The sequence below is a fragment of the Ursus maritimus genome, unplaced genomic scaffold, assembly GCF_017311325.1.
Source record: "Ursus maritimus isolate PB19 unplaced genomic scaffold, ASM1731132v1 scaffold_33, whole genome shotgun sequence".
Lineage (NCBI taxonomy): Eukaryota > Metazoa > Chordata > Mammalia > Carnivora > Ursidae > Ursus > Ursus maritimus.
Genome location: NW_024425897.1, coordinates 14,524,097 through 14,537,551, shown reverse-complemented (window position 1 = coordinate 14,537,551; position 13,455 = coordinate 14,524,097). Strand labels below are relative to the sequence as shown.

General features: G+C 53.1%; 1 protein-coding gene across 3 annotated transcripts in view; it reads right to left on the bottom strand.

Annotated features, from left to right (window-relative positions):
• Positions 1–13,455, bottom strand: part of GCN1 (GCN1 activator of EIF2AK4) — a 56,896-nt gene that overhangs the window by 2,984 nt on the left and 40,457 nt on the right. For 2 of the 3 annotated variants that reach the window (XM_040619854.1, XM_040619853.1), the window contains 16 exons: positions 13,184–13,380; positions 12,845–12,987; positions 11,628–11,745; positions 11,300–11,515; positions 9,407–9,571; positions 8,015–8,176; positions 7,637–7,729; positions 7,285–7,428; positions 6,920–7,189; positions 6,561–6,674; positions 5,892–6,122; positions 3,675–3,868; positions 3,419–3,533; positions 1,335–1,431; positions 857–1,005; positions 247–354 (listed from right to left, as the gene is read on the bottom strand). In XM_040619854.1, the coding sequence (XP_040475788.1) occupies positions 247–354; positions 857–1,005; positions 1,335–1,431; positions 3,419–3,533; positions 3,675–3,868; positions 5,892–6,122; positions 6,561–6,674; positions 6,920–7,189; positions 7,285–7,428; positions 7,637–7,729; positions 8,015–8,176; positions 9,407–9,571; positions 11,300–11,515; positions 11,628–11,745; positions 12,845–12,987; positions 13,184–13,380 (2,516 nt within the window). Of the gene's footprint in view, positions 1–246; positions 355–856; positions 1,006–1,334; positions 1,432–1,917; positions 1,995–3,418; positions 3,534–3,674; positions 3,869–5,891; positions 6,123–6,560; positions 6,675–6,919; positions 7,190–7,284; positions 7,429–7,636; positions 7,730–8,014; positions 8,177–9,406; positions 9,572–11,299; positions 11,516–11,627; positions 11,746–12,844; positions 12,988–13,183; positions 13,381–13,455 lie in introns of those variants that run through there. The other variant, XM_040619855.1, reaches the window with a different exon arrangement.

The following is a 13,455-nucleotide window of genomic DNA, read 5'->3' as shown; positions in this document are numbered from 1 at the left end:
TAAAAGTAAAACAGAAATGTTTTAAAAAATTATATAAAATAGTGGTTCTTAACTTGATTTGGGGTCGCAGGTCTACTTGAGAATCTGACAGGAAGTCAGGCACTCTTCCAGAGAAAAAAGCACAAAGAACCACTCTGTTCCACTCCCAAGGGTTTGGAGATCTCCCAGACACAGCCAGTTCACCAGCACACTTCCAGTGTTCTCTGGTCGTGGGTCCTTCTCACAAGCCAGGCTGCCCCCACTCACCTTAATGAACAGGCTGGAGAGTTTGGCTGGCAACTGTCCTCCTCCTGTTTCGATGTGATGCTTCATCAGGAAACCCATGCCCCGGATCCCACTCACTGCGATGGGGATCTGTGGGGAGAGGAGAGAGCTGGACAAGGTGGCACCCTGCCCCTTCCTCAGAGCAACAGGGACAGGCTCTGTCCCAGTCCCAGTAATCTCCAGGACCCTGGGCCCTCACACAAGCAACTCCCCCACATATACAACTTCACATCCAAGACTCCTTGACAAGCTCTCTTGCAGAAAGGTTGCCCTGGCTATGAGGCAGAAAAAGCCGGTGTCACGGCTTCCCAGGAGTGGGGTTCAGAGACCTTCGGACCTAGAAGGGACCTGTAGATGTTCTCACCCAAACTCCTCATTGTTTACAGATGATGGAACTGAGTCCCAAGATCAAGTGGTGGCCCGAGGGCACAGAAAGTTACTGGCAAAGGCAAAATTCGAACCAGGCCTCTCACCGCCCAGTCTAGGGTCAAGAGATCCCCCCAATCCCACCCCGTGATACATTAACAAGGCTACAGAGGTGGAAATTGGGCCAGAGGAGGGGGAGGACGGGTCTGGTTGCCCCAAGCCTTACCCTGTCTGCCACGGCATTGCTGAGGATCATGTCCTGAACTTCACTGCTATACTTGCCCGCACAGAGTCTGCTGGGAGCCACGTTCACAGCCACGGACAGTGCCAGGCTCCGCCCGTGCCGAACCATCCAGTCAATGCCAGACACGTCCGCTGGGTGGAAGGACACAACTGGATCAACCTGCACTTTACAGTGCGCCCCCACCACCCGTGAAGCCCCCAGGCCACCCCACCTGAGCCCGGCGGAAATCCCGGTCCACACTGCACCCGGACCTCCCTGTCCCACGTGGCAAGTTAAGGAGAGGTCTCTCTCAAGCTGCTTCAGACTGGCAGCTGTGTTCTCTGAGCAGAGGCGCAAAGGGCTACAGGACCACTGGAAACTCCATTTTGTTTCAAGAGCTCAATTCCCCAGGAGAGGCTAGCTTCCCCAGGGAAAGGGGAGACAGGCCCTGCAGGGGGTCCCCAGGGTAGAGGAGACCTACCCAGCAAGCACTGCTGAAGAACAGCGCTGAGCTCCTCTTCAGTCAGAAAGGCACACAGCTCACCCAGGCAGCCGGCCGAGGAGATGCGAGTATTGTCCTGATGGGGCACAGAAGAGAGTGAAAGGCGGCATGAGCCATACCACCAGCTCCAAGGCCAGCAGGGCCAGCCACTCTGCCCAGGATGGAGGGCAGGGGAGGTGGCAGAAGGCGACTCAGGAGCTCTAGACCCTGTCCTCACTCCAGGCATTCGTGCTCCTGCTGCCAGAGTGGGACTGCCACTCACGGCAGCTGCCACTGGGTGTGGAACGAACCACCACACGCCCAGCACTCCGCTCAATTACAGAAAACTCCAGTGTGTGTGCACGTGGTAATCATCACCATAACAGCAATAATAACCATATTTATGTAGCACCTTTCTTCTTCGAAAGTCGGAACGCTTCCCGTGTATTCTCTCAATCACTCTCAACAGCCCTGAGAGGCAGGGAGGGGCACAGAGAGGGGCAGCCCCGGCCCACGTCACTGGACGTCAGCTAGGGAACCACTCCGAGCTCCTTCCCCCCCCCAGCCCCCCTCCCCCGCCAACCTTGTGTCCAGAGCGACGCCCTGCTATCTCTCTACTGTGTCGGTGCCCTAGCGCCACCTCCATTATTCGGGTTTGTCCTAGGAAGTCAGAATGAAGCCACTAATCAACCCAAGGAAGACAAGTGAAAGCTGAGCATTTTCTGTCAAAATGAGAGCCAAATGCAACCTGCTCCTTGCTGCTCCTCCCTAGCCAGCTAACTATGGGAGAGTGAGGGAGCGGATTTTAAGTCAAGTACTATGTTCCTAATAAGCGCCAACCTGACGTGCCTCCCCCCAAACCAACCAACCAACCAACTGAGGGCTAATGACCTGCTGAGAGGCTAATGCCAGGTTGGCACGTGAGGCGGCCACCGTTGATCCAGGAGAAGCTCTGAGTGGGGGGAGGATGGTCTGACCACAGTTTGGGCCTCTGAGCTCCAAGCAGAAGCCCAGGTGCCAAGCAAGGCTAAAGCTGGTTCTCTCTGACACCCACTCTCTCCAACGGGATCTATTTTAAGCTCCACTGTGGTGAAATGCAAATTGGCCTAAATACTAACTTTTGCTTACACTGGGCATGGCCCTGTAAAAATCCTGACAGACTGTGACCAAAGGAAGGCAGAGTTTCCCATCTGCAGCCCGAGAGAAGGCGGGGGCTCTAGTCAGAGAGCAGCAGCTGGGGATTGGGCCAGACTTCCAGAGCAGTGGTAAACCCAGCGGCAGCAAGGGCCGGCCCCACGTGGGCGCACAGTGAAGCGCAAACCGCGTGAACCCAAAGGCTCGCTCCAGAGATTAGCCTCACCAATGTAAATTAGGCTGCACAACAGAGGGCTGTCTGTCAAAGGAGAAGGAGAAAATTCTTACGCATAGACCCAACCCGCTACTGGACCCGCCACAGCGCTGGGCAGCCAATGAGTACTTAACATTTGCTTCCAGGGTGGGGAAGGAAGGGCTGTGCGGATGGAACCCAGACAGCACGAGGGCTCACAGGACTTGGATTCTGGCTTTGGCCCCACCCCTCGCTAGGGTGCAGCCTCAGTTGAGTCTCGCCCTCTCCAACAGGGCTAAGACCTCCCAGCTGGTGTCCCAGACCCCAAAGGGCAAATTTCTTAAGGGCCATGACCATACCTGCTTCACCTCTGTGCTAGACCCTTTGTCTCAGCAAATGTTTCCTGAACCAATAAACGAACCTCTTCATTTTACACATGGGAAAATGAGGAGCAAAGACAGAAGTAGCTTAAGATCAGACAGCAAGTTCATGAGAGGTCCTTACTTTCCTTACCAGGAAAACCTTACCTTCCTTATCTGTGAATCAGAACCAACACCAACACTACCCACCCTGTCTCCCTCACAACCAAATGCTTGGTAAACCATAAAGGGGGACGGGAATGTTGGGAATGATTCTGACCACTGAGCGGGCGGCAGCTATCCCTAGTTCTTCTAACACAAACCAGAGACACCAACCAAAGCAAAGAGAAGGGGAACCAGTTGAGCCCACCAGCCCCGCCATCCACCTGCAGCCGTACCTCGTCATGTCCCAGCATGCTCAGCAGGAGCGAGACAATGTTCTTCCGAATGACCACGTCCACTTTGGCCCCTGCTCCCTGAATCACAAACCTCAGGGCCTGCAGCATGGTGTCCCTACAGAACCAATGTACCCAACTTAAACCCTGGCTCTCCTTTACCACCGCTCCCGCCCACACAGGTCCAGCCCGGCCCCGGGAGGCTTCAGCAGCTGTCTGGCCTCCTCAAGGCCACAGCACTACCCCAGCGGCACCTCACCTGACACCCGGGTCTTCCATGACACGGATTCCATTCAGCAGCTCAGTAAAGAGGGGATCCACCTTGATATGGATGGAGATGAGCTTCCCCAGCGCATCAGCAGCCTTTAGGCGCACCCCCCGGTTGGAGTCCTGCAGGGCTTTGGTAAAAGTGGTCTGCAGCTGGGGCAGGAAGGGCTTCAGGGCAATCCCAACCTGTTTGAGAGACCCACACAAGAAAGCACAGCTGTGATGGAGTCCAAGGCCACAGTGTGCTGCAGGCATAAAACAATCATAAACCCCCATGGGTGGAACCAGCTCCTGCACGCAGGCTAGGAACAGACATTGCATAAGAGAGGATAGCCAGCGCGGTCAGGCTCGGTCAGTCCCATTTTCAGCATCCTTCACTGAGCTGGGAGGAGCAGGAAGAGGACCAGTGTCCCGCCACCACCTCCTCCAAGGGAGCCATAGGTTGGTTTAAGTGGAGACTAGTCCACATGGATAAGTGACTTGAAACCTCCATCTCCGAATACATGAGAGAGGGCGCCTGGGCTGCTCAGTTAAGTGACCGACTCTTGGTTTCAGCTCAGGTCATGATCCCGGGGTCCTGGGATCGAGTACTGCATCAGGCTCCCCGCTCAGCAAGGAGTCTGCTTCTCCTTCTCCCTCTGCCCCTCCCCCCGCTCATGCTCTCTTTCTCTCACTCACTCTCTCTCAACTAAATAATAAATAATCTTAAAAAAAAAAAAAAAAGAAAGAAAGAGCGAGTGGGACAGGACGACGGCTGTCAGCCCTACCGAAGACCTAGTCCAGTGCCAAGATAGGGCAATGGACTCATTACATAAGGGCAGGTGCCATCTTCTGAGCAGTCAATATACGGGCTGAGCACTGACACAGAGCCCTCAGAACAATCCTATGAAACAAATGATCTCAGAAAGTCACCCCTCCCAAGACTGAAGATTTACTTATTGCTAAATGGGAAAATCAAAGTAGCTGTTTGGAGGTGTGGAAATACTGGATCGGCTGCAGGCTGCTGGGAGGCACACTACGGAGTGAAGCCAGTAAGTCGGAGGTAGGAACCACCCGGCCATGGATGACATCGACTCATGGCCTAAGGGACAAATTCTGTGAGGGAAGGGCTCCATTTGTACACAGAGTTATAAAACGCCACAGAAAGGAACAGCACAGGGGCGCCTGGGTGGCTCAGTCGGTTAAGCGTCCGACTCCGGATTTCAGCTCAGGACATGATCTTGGGGTCATGGGATCAAACCCTGCATCAAGGCTCCATGCTGAGCACAGAGTCTGCTTGAGATCCCCTCTGACCTTCCCCCTGCTTACGAGCGTGCTCGCTCTCTCACGCGCGTGCGCAGGCACAAGCGCTCTCAAGTAAAATAAAATCTTATAAAAAAAAGAGAAAAGAACAGCACTGAACACAAAGGCTGACACTCACAATGCCATTTTTTATCTGGGAAGTTGCTCCCCACATCTTTCCCTCAAAAGGGAAAAAAAAAAAGCTACAAATTTTAAGCTTGCTTTTGTTTCCAAACCTCAAGTGAGACTTAAAAAAAATGTATCTGTTTTTAATAACAACAAATCTTGGCTCTGTGTATAATTTTTTTACATCTAAAGGGCTTAATAATTGCCCCATGAAATGGGGCAGAAACGGTTAATATGCTGGTTCTTTGCTTCTTACACATTTGGCAAAGACAAGTTATTCCAGCTGCTCTCAGACTTCCTTTTCATTCCTCATCAGACCCTTCGCAACCCTCTTTATGAGAGGGCAATAAAGAACGGAAGCATATTCAAACAATGTGTAATCGTATTTATGTGGCCCTGGATTTTTTTCTTTTGAACCAACAGTTCTTCAAAAAACAGCAATTAGCATTAGTGTGCAGTGCTCAGGATGTGTCAGGCGGCGTGCCCGATGCTACGTCCTCTAGGCCCCATGCTGCGCGGCTCTTCCTGTGGCAGCCAGCGGCACCACTCCCAAATCACAGGTGAGGAGACAGGTGGAGGTTACCGGACTCTCCCAAGGTCGTACGGGCCAAACAACAACTAAGTGGTGGACCCAGAACTGACCACTGCGTAGTGGGAGTCTAGCGCCCAACGTCTCAACTCCCTCTGCCATGCTGTTTCTCCGCAATGAGCTGTCACCTTGCTGCTACGCGACACCAACTGGCAGACAGACCTGTTGTCTAAGACCCATATGGACCGAGAGATGAACGCATCTGTGGCTCACCTTGGCCAGCAGGAGGCTGAGTGTCTCGAGCAGGGCTGCCTTCACGTTCCAGCTGAACCGGTCCCCCAGGATTCGGATCAGAGGCCCAGTGATGCTGACCACGGAGGGCCTCAGGGCGTCAGCTGAGGTCAGGCGGATCACCAAACCTAAAGCTTTAGCCGCTTCCTCTTTCTGTTCTGGGCTGCCGGTCAGGACGCCCTCCCGCAACACGGGAAGGATGGAGGTTACTCCCTGACAAGAGAACCTCACGTGAGAGTCAAATCTCAAAAGCACTGGGCTCAGGGGTCTCCCGTGTGAAGCACAGCCCTCCTGTCAGCCATCCTCTCTGCAGGTGCCACAGTCCCAGCCTGAGAGGGTGCTGGCTGGGGAACAGTCTTTGCTGGGCAGTGATGAGAAGAGAAGAGCTCTGGCAGGCCCATCACACACAGGTACACATGCTGTCACCTCTGTGACTCACTTGCTCTGGCTGAGGTGGCCTCCTCAGTTTAAACTTAAGGCGGCATGGACCCTGTCCTCCTATGGCCACCACGGGGAAGAAACACACTTCTGTGAAGGTGTCAAATAGCACCTAGAACACTAAGTCATCTGCCCTGCCACAGACCTGGGATCGAGGGTGGAGGCAGAGGAAGGCCACATGCCTGTAACACCCCGCACGGGGCCCTGGCTCACCTTCTTCGGGAGGCAGAACCCTGGCACATGCTCGCCTTTGCTCTCGTTCCCTATGAGCCGGATTTCTTTGTGCAGTTCTTCAATCAGTGCCAGTTGGTTGCCAGCATCAAGTTTCTGTGGGAAGCCAGGAAAAAGCAGAGAGGATGTCAGGGTTCTAAGTACAGCCCTCCCAAGACTGCTTCAAAATAATACAGCAGGGGGAAGGGTGTGGGTGGGAGTGTAAGAAGGACTGGCCATGCATTGGTAAATGCTGCTGCTGCCTGATAGGTACGTCGTGGGCTATTTTAAGCATCTAACCTTCCGAGCGTCTGGACTGGTCTGTAATCAAAAGCTGGCTGTGTGGTCAGCAGCCTCCTCACCTTGGTGATGGCATTCAGGGCATCCCAGCTCTCTTCCAGAACCACCAGGCTGGAGTCATTGAAGAGGCGGATCAGGCCGGAGACCAGGCTCCGCAGGTGGCTGGTGTAGTCAGCCTTCGAGCGCGAACAGTATATGTTGAGGATGATGGCGGCAGCCTGCCTCATGCCCACCTCGGGGCTGCGGGTCGCTTCCAGCAGATCCTCGATGATGATACGGTGCCCAGTGTCATCCTCTACTGAGAGGATCACGGCCTGACAGTTGGCCATCTCCTGAAACCACAGGGGACACCCGGGCTGAGCACAGTTCCTCCAGGGCAGGCCAGGATGGCTGTTAGAAAGCAGCCAGGGGTAATCACGACACTCACCAGCTGCTCATCCGGAGTCCCAAGCTTCTCCTTCAGGGCCAACATGACCGCTGGAAGGATCACTCCAAGGTGACGGGTCAAGGCATCGCCGGCCACAGACGAAAGGAAAGCCAGCACCCGGGTGTTGACAGGTGGAGTCGTCAGCTGCAGAACGATGAGTCAGTTCAGTGACCGCTACCCCGTGCCGGCGGCTGCGCTAGGCTCTGGGAGATCCCATCGCTGCTGTTCCGGGCACCCACCACCAGCCTCCCCCAGTATCTGAGCGCAGAAAAGGTCTCCACAGCAGGCCAAGGAATGATCACATGGCTGTGGTTTCAGGGCGAGAGGGGGACTGCCACGGAGTAGGATTTACCTTGGGCACGAGGTAGGGGAGCACCACACGACTCTTGATGGCCATAACTTGCTTCAGACCATCCAAGGCAAATTCTGACACTTCCTCATCATCCTGCAGAAGGGCATTGGGGGCAACACTGAGGAGCTGGCTCCCGTCCCCACCTCGGCTGTCTAGACCAGCCACTGCCAACTTCCTTCACCACTTTCCTCCCTCCCTTCCCACTGCACCCACATTCACTGACTGTCGAAGGAGAAGCACAGAGCCAAATCTGAGCCTGCTGCACCCACTCCCTCGGGGGCCCACACTGCGGCTGCTTTGGCAGAATAAGCCCCCTGAGTTTCGCTTCTACAGAGACAGTAAAAGCCAAACTGGTAGGTGTGTGGCAGATCCACTCACCAGCTGCTTCAGTAAAAATGGGAGAATGTCCTCCAGAGCCTGGTGGCCGATGGTGGAGTGCAGCTGCTCGAAGGTCTTGGCCGCGGCCTCTCTGACCTCCTCCAGCGGGTCACACAGAGCCTTCCTCGCCGTGGGTACAAGGGACTCGGAGAAGTACAGCACCTACAACAGCACCCGTGCGCTGTACCTGACGCGCCAGCGAAGGGGGGGCAGAGGACCTCCGGCCCAGCCAAGCCACCACCAACCCCGCTGGCTTGACTTTTAACTTAACGGTTCTGTGAAAATGAGCAAGTATAAAAAAGCAAAGAGGATCTGCAGCCTACAACTGAGGAGACTGATTTTTTAGGTGAGTTCTCCAGACACTCTCCATCTCCCACAAGAGCCCCTTCCCACGGCAAAGGCCCTACATGGTGTGGCCCCCTCCCTCCGCCCATTCTCTCCTTTGCTCTTGGAAAACTCCAAGTCCTTCAAGACTCGACTCGAACACTTGCTCCTCGGTGACATCTCTGGGGCTACCGCGGGGCTGAAGACAGCTCTGCTCCCTTTAGAACCAGCCCCCTCCCCCCAAAAAAGCCCACTACCAATCAGAGGTCTGATTATGTACTGGCCTCAGTGGTGTCAAGGTCTTAGCCTTTGACTCAGTAACTATTCAATGAATCACAACTCCAGTTGATGATAATTTATTTGTATTTTTTGCAAAATGCAAACATAAACCCCAAATATAACACTAATACTGAAACACACAGGAGAAGGGGCCAGTAGCTCAGAGGAGGATGTTCACTCAGGCTAAGCAACTGGCCACGTGCTTACATTTCTGACTGGCCAGCCACTTCCCAGCTTTAATGCCCACTAAGAACCCTATGCCTGCTCAATCAACTTCCCAGGAGTGTTCAAGGATCACCCTCAGAAAGTAAGCTCAGGGCAAGGATCGCTGGCCCCCTGAATGTGGCTGGTATAAGACAGTATCACGGCCAGAAATGACACATCTCCACCCATCAGGTACTTACACTCATCTGCTCCACTCCTTGTAAGAGTGCGTGCAGCCCTCCTGCTCCTGCGGCCCCAGGACACGCATGCGTGCATGCCCTCCCTTCCCCACCAAGGATGCCGCACCTTTTAACTGAACTACAGTAGTGACACAAAAGGCATTAATCTGGAGCAGCTTCAGGAGTGGTGAGAAAAAGATCATCTCCAATTTTCATTGGCCACTCAAGGCCTGCCTCTACATTGCTTCATGAAACCAACAAGGAAACTCTGGTCCAGCCCCGCTGCCAACAACACCCTCAAGAGAGGCTTGCATGTCCCTGAGGATGAAGTGTCCCTAGCTTCTCCTGTAACCTACCCCCAGCCCTGCACGTCGGGTCACCTCTGGGGCCCTTAGAAGACACTCACGGCGTCGCGGCTGGTGGACTTCATGATCTCACTCAGCCCAATGCACACGCCCTGCCTCTCGTCACTCTTCTGAGACCTCAGGCCTTCCTCGAGGATGGGGATGATCTCGGGCAGGATTTTTTCCCCTAACTTCCGGACGAGATCGCCCAATGTCCTTGCTGCAATCTGTCAGAAGAGATCAAGCCAGGACATCAATGCCCTGCAAACCCCAGGGTACCCGGAAAGCAACTCCAGAGTGAGGGCCCTAGAACCTCCTAGACTTTATCTGAGTCACTGACTTAACTTCCCCAAATGCTCTTAGCCCTGAAGAGCCAACAGGGTGCTTGCAAAAGACTAAAAAATACAATTATTTCTTTGTGTCACATACACCTACACAACCTAAAGCAAGAGCCAGGACCTAATATATGAACAGGAAACTCATCATATGATGCCTGGTCAAGAGCCGGTTTCCCTAAATTGATAACCACAGCCTAGAAGTCACTTAATCCTGTGCTGTTGCCCAAGGGGAGCTGAACCAGGCACAAACGCTTTTAAGGAAAAAAACCCATCTTCCCTGAGGCCTCATGCAAACCCTTCTTTAGAGCCAAATATGTAGTTTGCTAGCCAGAGATGGGGGTTGGGAGTGGGCCAAAGGGGACTGGCCAAAGCAATCATGAGCCCAGGCTGGGCCCGTCCTCCCAACCATGGAACTACCTGGCCCCACTCCGCCCCTGCCCAGGTCAGGCTCCGCTCACACCCTTGCTCCCATTTCTCATTCCAGACCCAGCAGCCCCCACCCAGCCTCTACTGTTGGCTTCTGCACACCCTGCCCTTGCATCTACAGCCCTCTTTCCCTAGTGCGGAATAGGCTTTCATCACTACCTCGCCCGGTTAGTGCTTACCCATTTTCTAACCTCAAGCATCATTTCCTGAGCCGCTTCCCTGCGCCCCCCAGCTGGTCAAAGGCCCATTACCCGCATCTGCGGCATTTACATCTGCTTGTGCGATGATCTCAGGAGCAGCCATCTCCTCCCCCAGAGTGTAGCTCATGAGGATGGGGATAAGGCTGCCCTTGCCCCCGTTATATCCGCAGGTTTTAGGCCCTGCTTATTAGCACACAGTAGATGCTTAAGAAATGTTTGTTGCAGAAAAAATTAATAAAAGAAAATCTCCTTTAGAATGGAGTCAGGAGGGGCGCCTGGATGATGCAGTCTGTTAGGTGTCTGACTCTTGGTTTTGGCTCAGGTGCTGATGTCAGGGTCGTGAGATGGAGCCCGCACTGGCTCCACGCTGAGCACAAAGCCTGCTGACGTTTCTCTCTTCCTCTCCCTGTGCCCCTCCCCACTGCGTGCTTGTGCATGTGCCCGCTCTCTCTCAAATCAATAAATCCTTAAAAGGGGGGTGGGGGTCAGGAGGCCAAAACAGGGCACTCCCACACCCTACCACGCTTCATCAACTGCAGGCCCAACAGGGAAAAAACGAACCTTGCAGACTGAACAGGAAGAAACATATTTTACTGGCCCAGCAAGATGAAGGAAGATCTTCTCTTACCCCAGCAACAGCCCAGCCAATGAGAGAACATCACAACTCAGCCAATAAACAGCCACTGTACTTCAAACTCCCAGTTTTCTCCAACAGACTTTTTGTTTACAATAGGCCCCTTTCCCTCTATAAAAAAATCGTCCACTCCTTTGTTCAGCAGAGTTGCCTATAGTTTTGCCATGGCTTATACGTCCCAAACTGCAATTCTTTGCTATTCCTGAATAAATCCATCTTGCAGGCAAAATGTCTGGCTGTTTTCTTTTTACGGGTAACCAGTGAATGACTATGTAAATAAATGTTCTCCTCTTAGATAGGGGGCCCTAGGCACCCTAGCATCTGATGCTGGGTCAGAAGCAAGATCCAGAAACTTACGGTTCTCTTATCTGCACACGTGCTCGCCAAAAAACCCAGGAGCAGCCCAAAGAGAGTGGGCAGGATCTCACGCAAGGTGCGGGGGGTATTAGAGACCACAATCTTCCAGACGTGCAAGGATGCCTGCCGCACAACCAGCTGGGTGTCTGAGCGGCCCATGTACAGCCCCGCCAACACCCGGTTCCGCCGATCTACGCCCAGGGCAGTGATGATAGCCTGCAGGAGCGGGAAAGAAGGGCAAACGCGGGGTGGTGAAGCCCCCAGAGCACGAGCTCCAGAGCACATCCCTACCATCACCAAGCGCGGAAAACCACCTCAAGGTGCGCACCTTGTTGGACTGCGCAGTTCCGAAGTTATCATCTTCAGAGGCAGTTTCCGTGGTCATCTTCCCGGTGACCCCGGAGATGTGGAACAGGAGATCCCCAAGCAGCTGAACAGAGCTGAATCTGAGGAGGGTGCCAAGAACAGAGTCACACAGCCGCAAGGGGCAGACTCGGGGCACAACCGAGCACTGGGCAAAAAAGACGCTGGAAGGAAGCGCACCCAAAATATTCACGATGGTTATCATGGAATGAGGGAAGTTACAGACGAGTTTCATTTCTTCCCACTTCCCCACATTATCTCCTTCCCAAGTTTTCTACGAATGAACAAGTATTACTTCAATAAAGGGAAAAAATCAACATTTTTAAAAAACATATGTGGACACTTCTACAACAGAAGTTAGGAAGACGAAGGAGTGTACAGAAGGAAGCACTAACAAGAAACCAAGGACACTGATCACCAGAACTGGACACATAAGGAGAGGCCTAGAAGGATTAACTTTATTTCTCTTCAAACTACATTAGGTTTATCGTTTTTAATGACTGCAAAAATAATAGTCCTATTCCAAGTGATGATTCAAAAAAACACAGAAAAACACAAAGAAAGTGAGTATAAACAATCACCCACATTCCCACTACTGAGGTAGCCACCCCAATATCCTGGTGACACTCCGCACACATTGCCATCTACAGACACACGCACACACTCCCACCCGACGTGGGAAGGAGGCTCGCACCACAGGCGCTGGGCTGTGGCCTACACTTTTCTGTCAGCAACAGGGTGAGGCACTTTCTGCGTCAGCTAATGTGGTTTTCTTGTGCCATTTTTTGTAAAGGCCGAATAAAAGCTCACCATGTGGATAGGCTGGCTTTTTTTAAACCAACTTCCAATTTTCTGAATGATAAAGTATATACTGCAACAAACATCCTTCTACCCGGATCTTTAAGCACTTGACCAAATCTGCCCAGAAGTTAAATTTCCAGATTAAAAAGCATTCGTGTTTAAAATTCTAATACAAACTGAAGGACTAAATAGAGCGAACTTTTCAAAAGAGAATCAGGATAGAGACACTGCTACACAACATTGGAGAGTCACTGAATGGTTAAGAGTGAGGGTCTGGAGAAAGTTGGGAGAGTTCTTGGCAACATTCCACTCCTCGTTTCTCAATCAGAGTTCCTAAAACGCAAAGCCGGGGCCACTGGGTCTTTCCACCCGAGTCCTTACCTTATTCTCCAGAGATCATCAAAGAGGCCTTGTTCCAGCTGGGGCAGCAACAGGGCGATGGCCGTCTCAGCGTACATGGAGATGACCCGCTGGCCTGCACGCAGGGCGGTGTCACGCACGAACTCGTTCTCATCAGCGAGAGCCTGTGCACACAGAGCCTCGGTCAGCCAGGGCTGCTTCCTCCAAGGCACCAGACCCAAAGGAAATGGGACCCCCTGAAGAGCAGGATGAGGATTCTTGCCCCCCAGTCCCGGGTGGCAGGGAGCCCTGACTCTAAGGAGAACACGTGCATCCTGCCCCACTCATAATGCTACCCTCAGCCTGGTCCCTCGTGCCTACCTTGAGGATACAGGGGATGATGGGCCCCACATAAGGAGTGAACTTGTCCCCGAAGGTGATGGGCAGATAGTTGAACATCATGATATAGCCATCTCGGACGTGGGGTGCAATATCCACTTTGCTGGCTGTAGCCACAATTTCTGGCATCAGCTTCTCCAACTTCTCCACCCCTAGGCCAGCCATGACCTCAGCCAACCCTACAACAAAAGGACAGAATGAAAGACCTCAGCCAACCCTGCAACAAAAGGACAGAATGAACCAACCGGATCGGA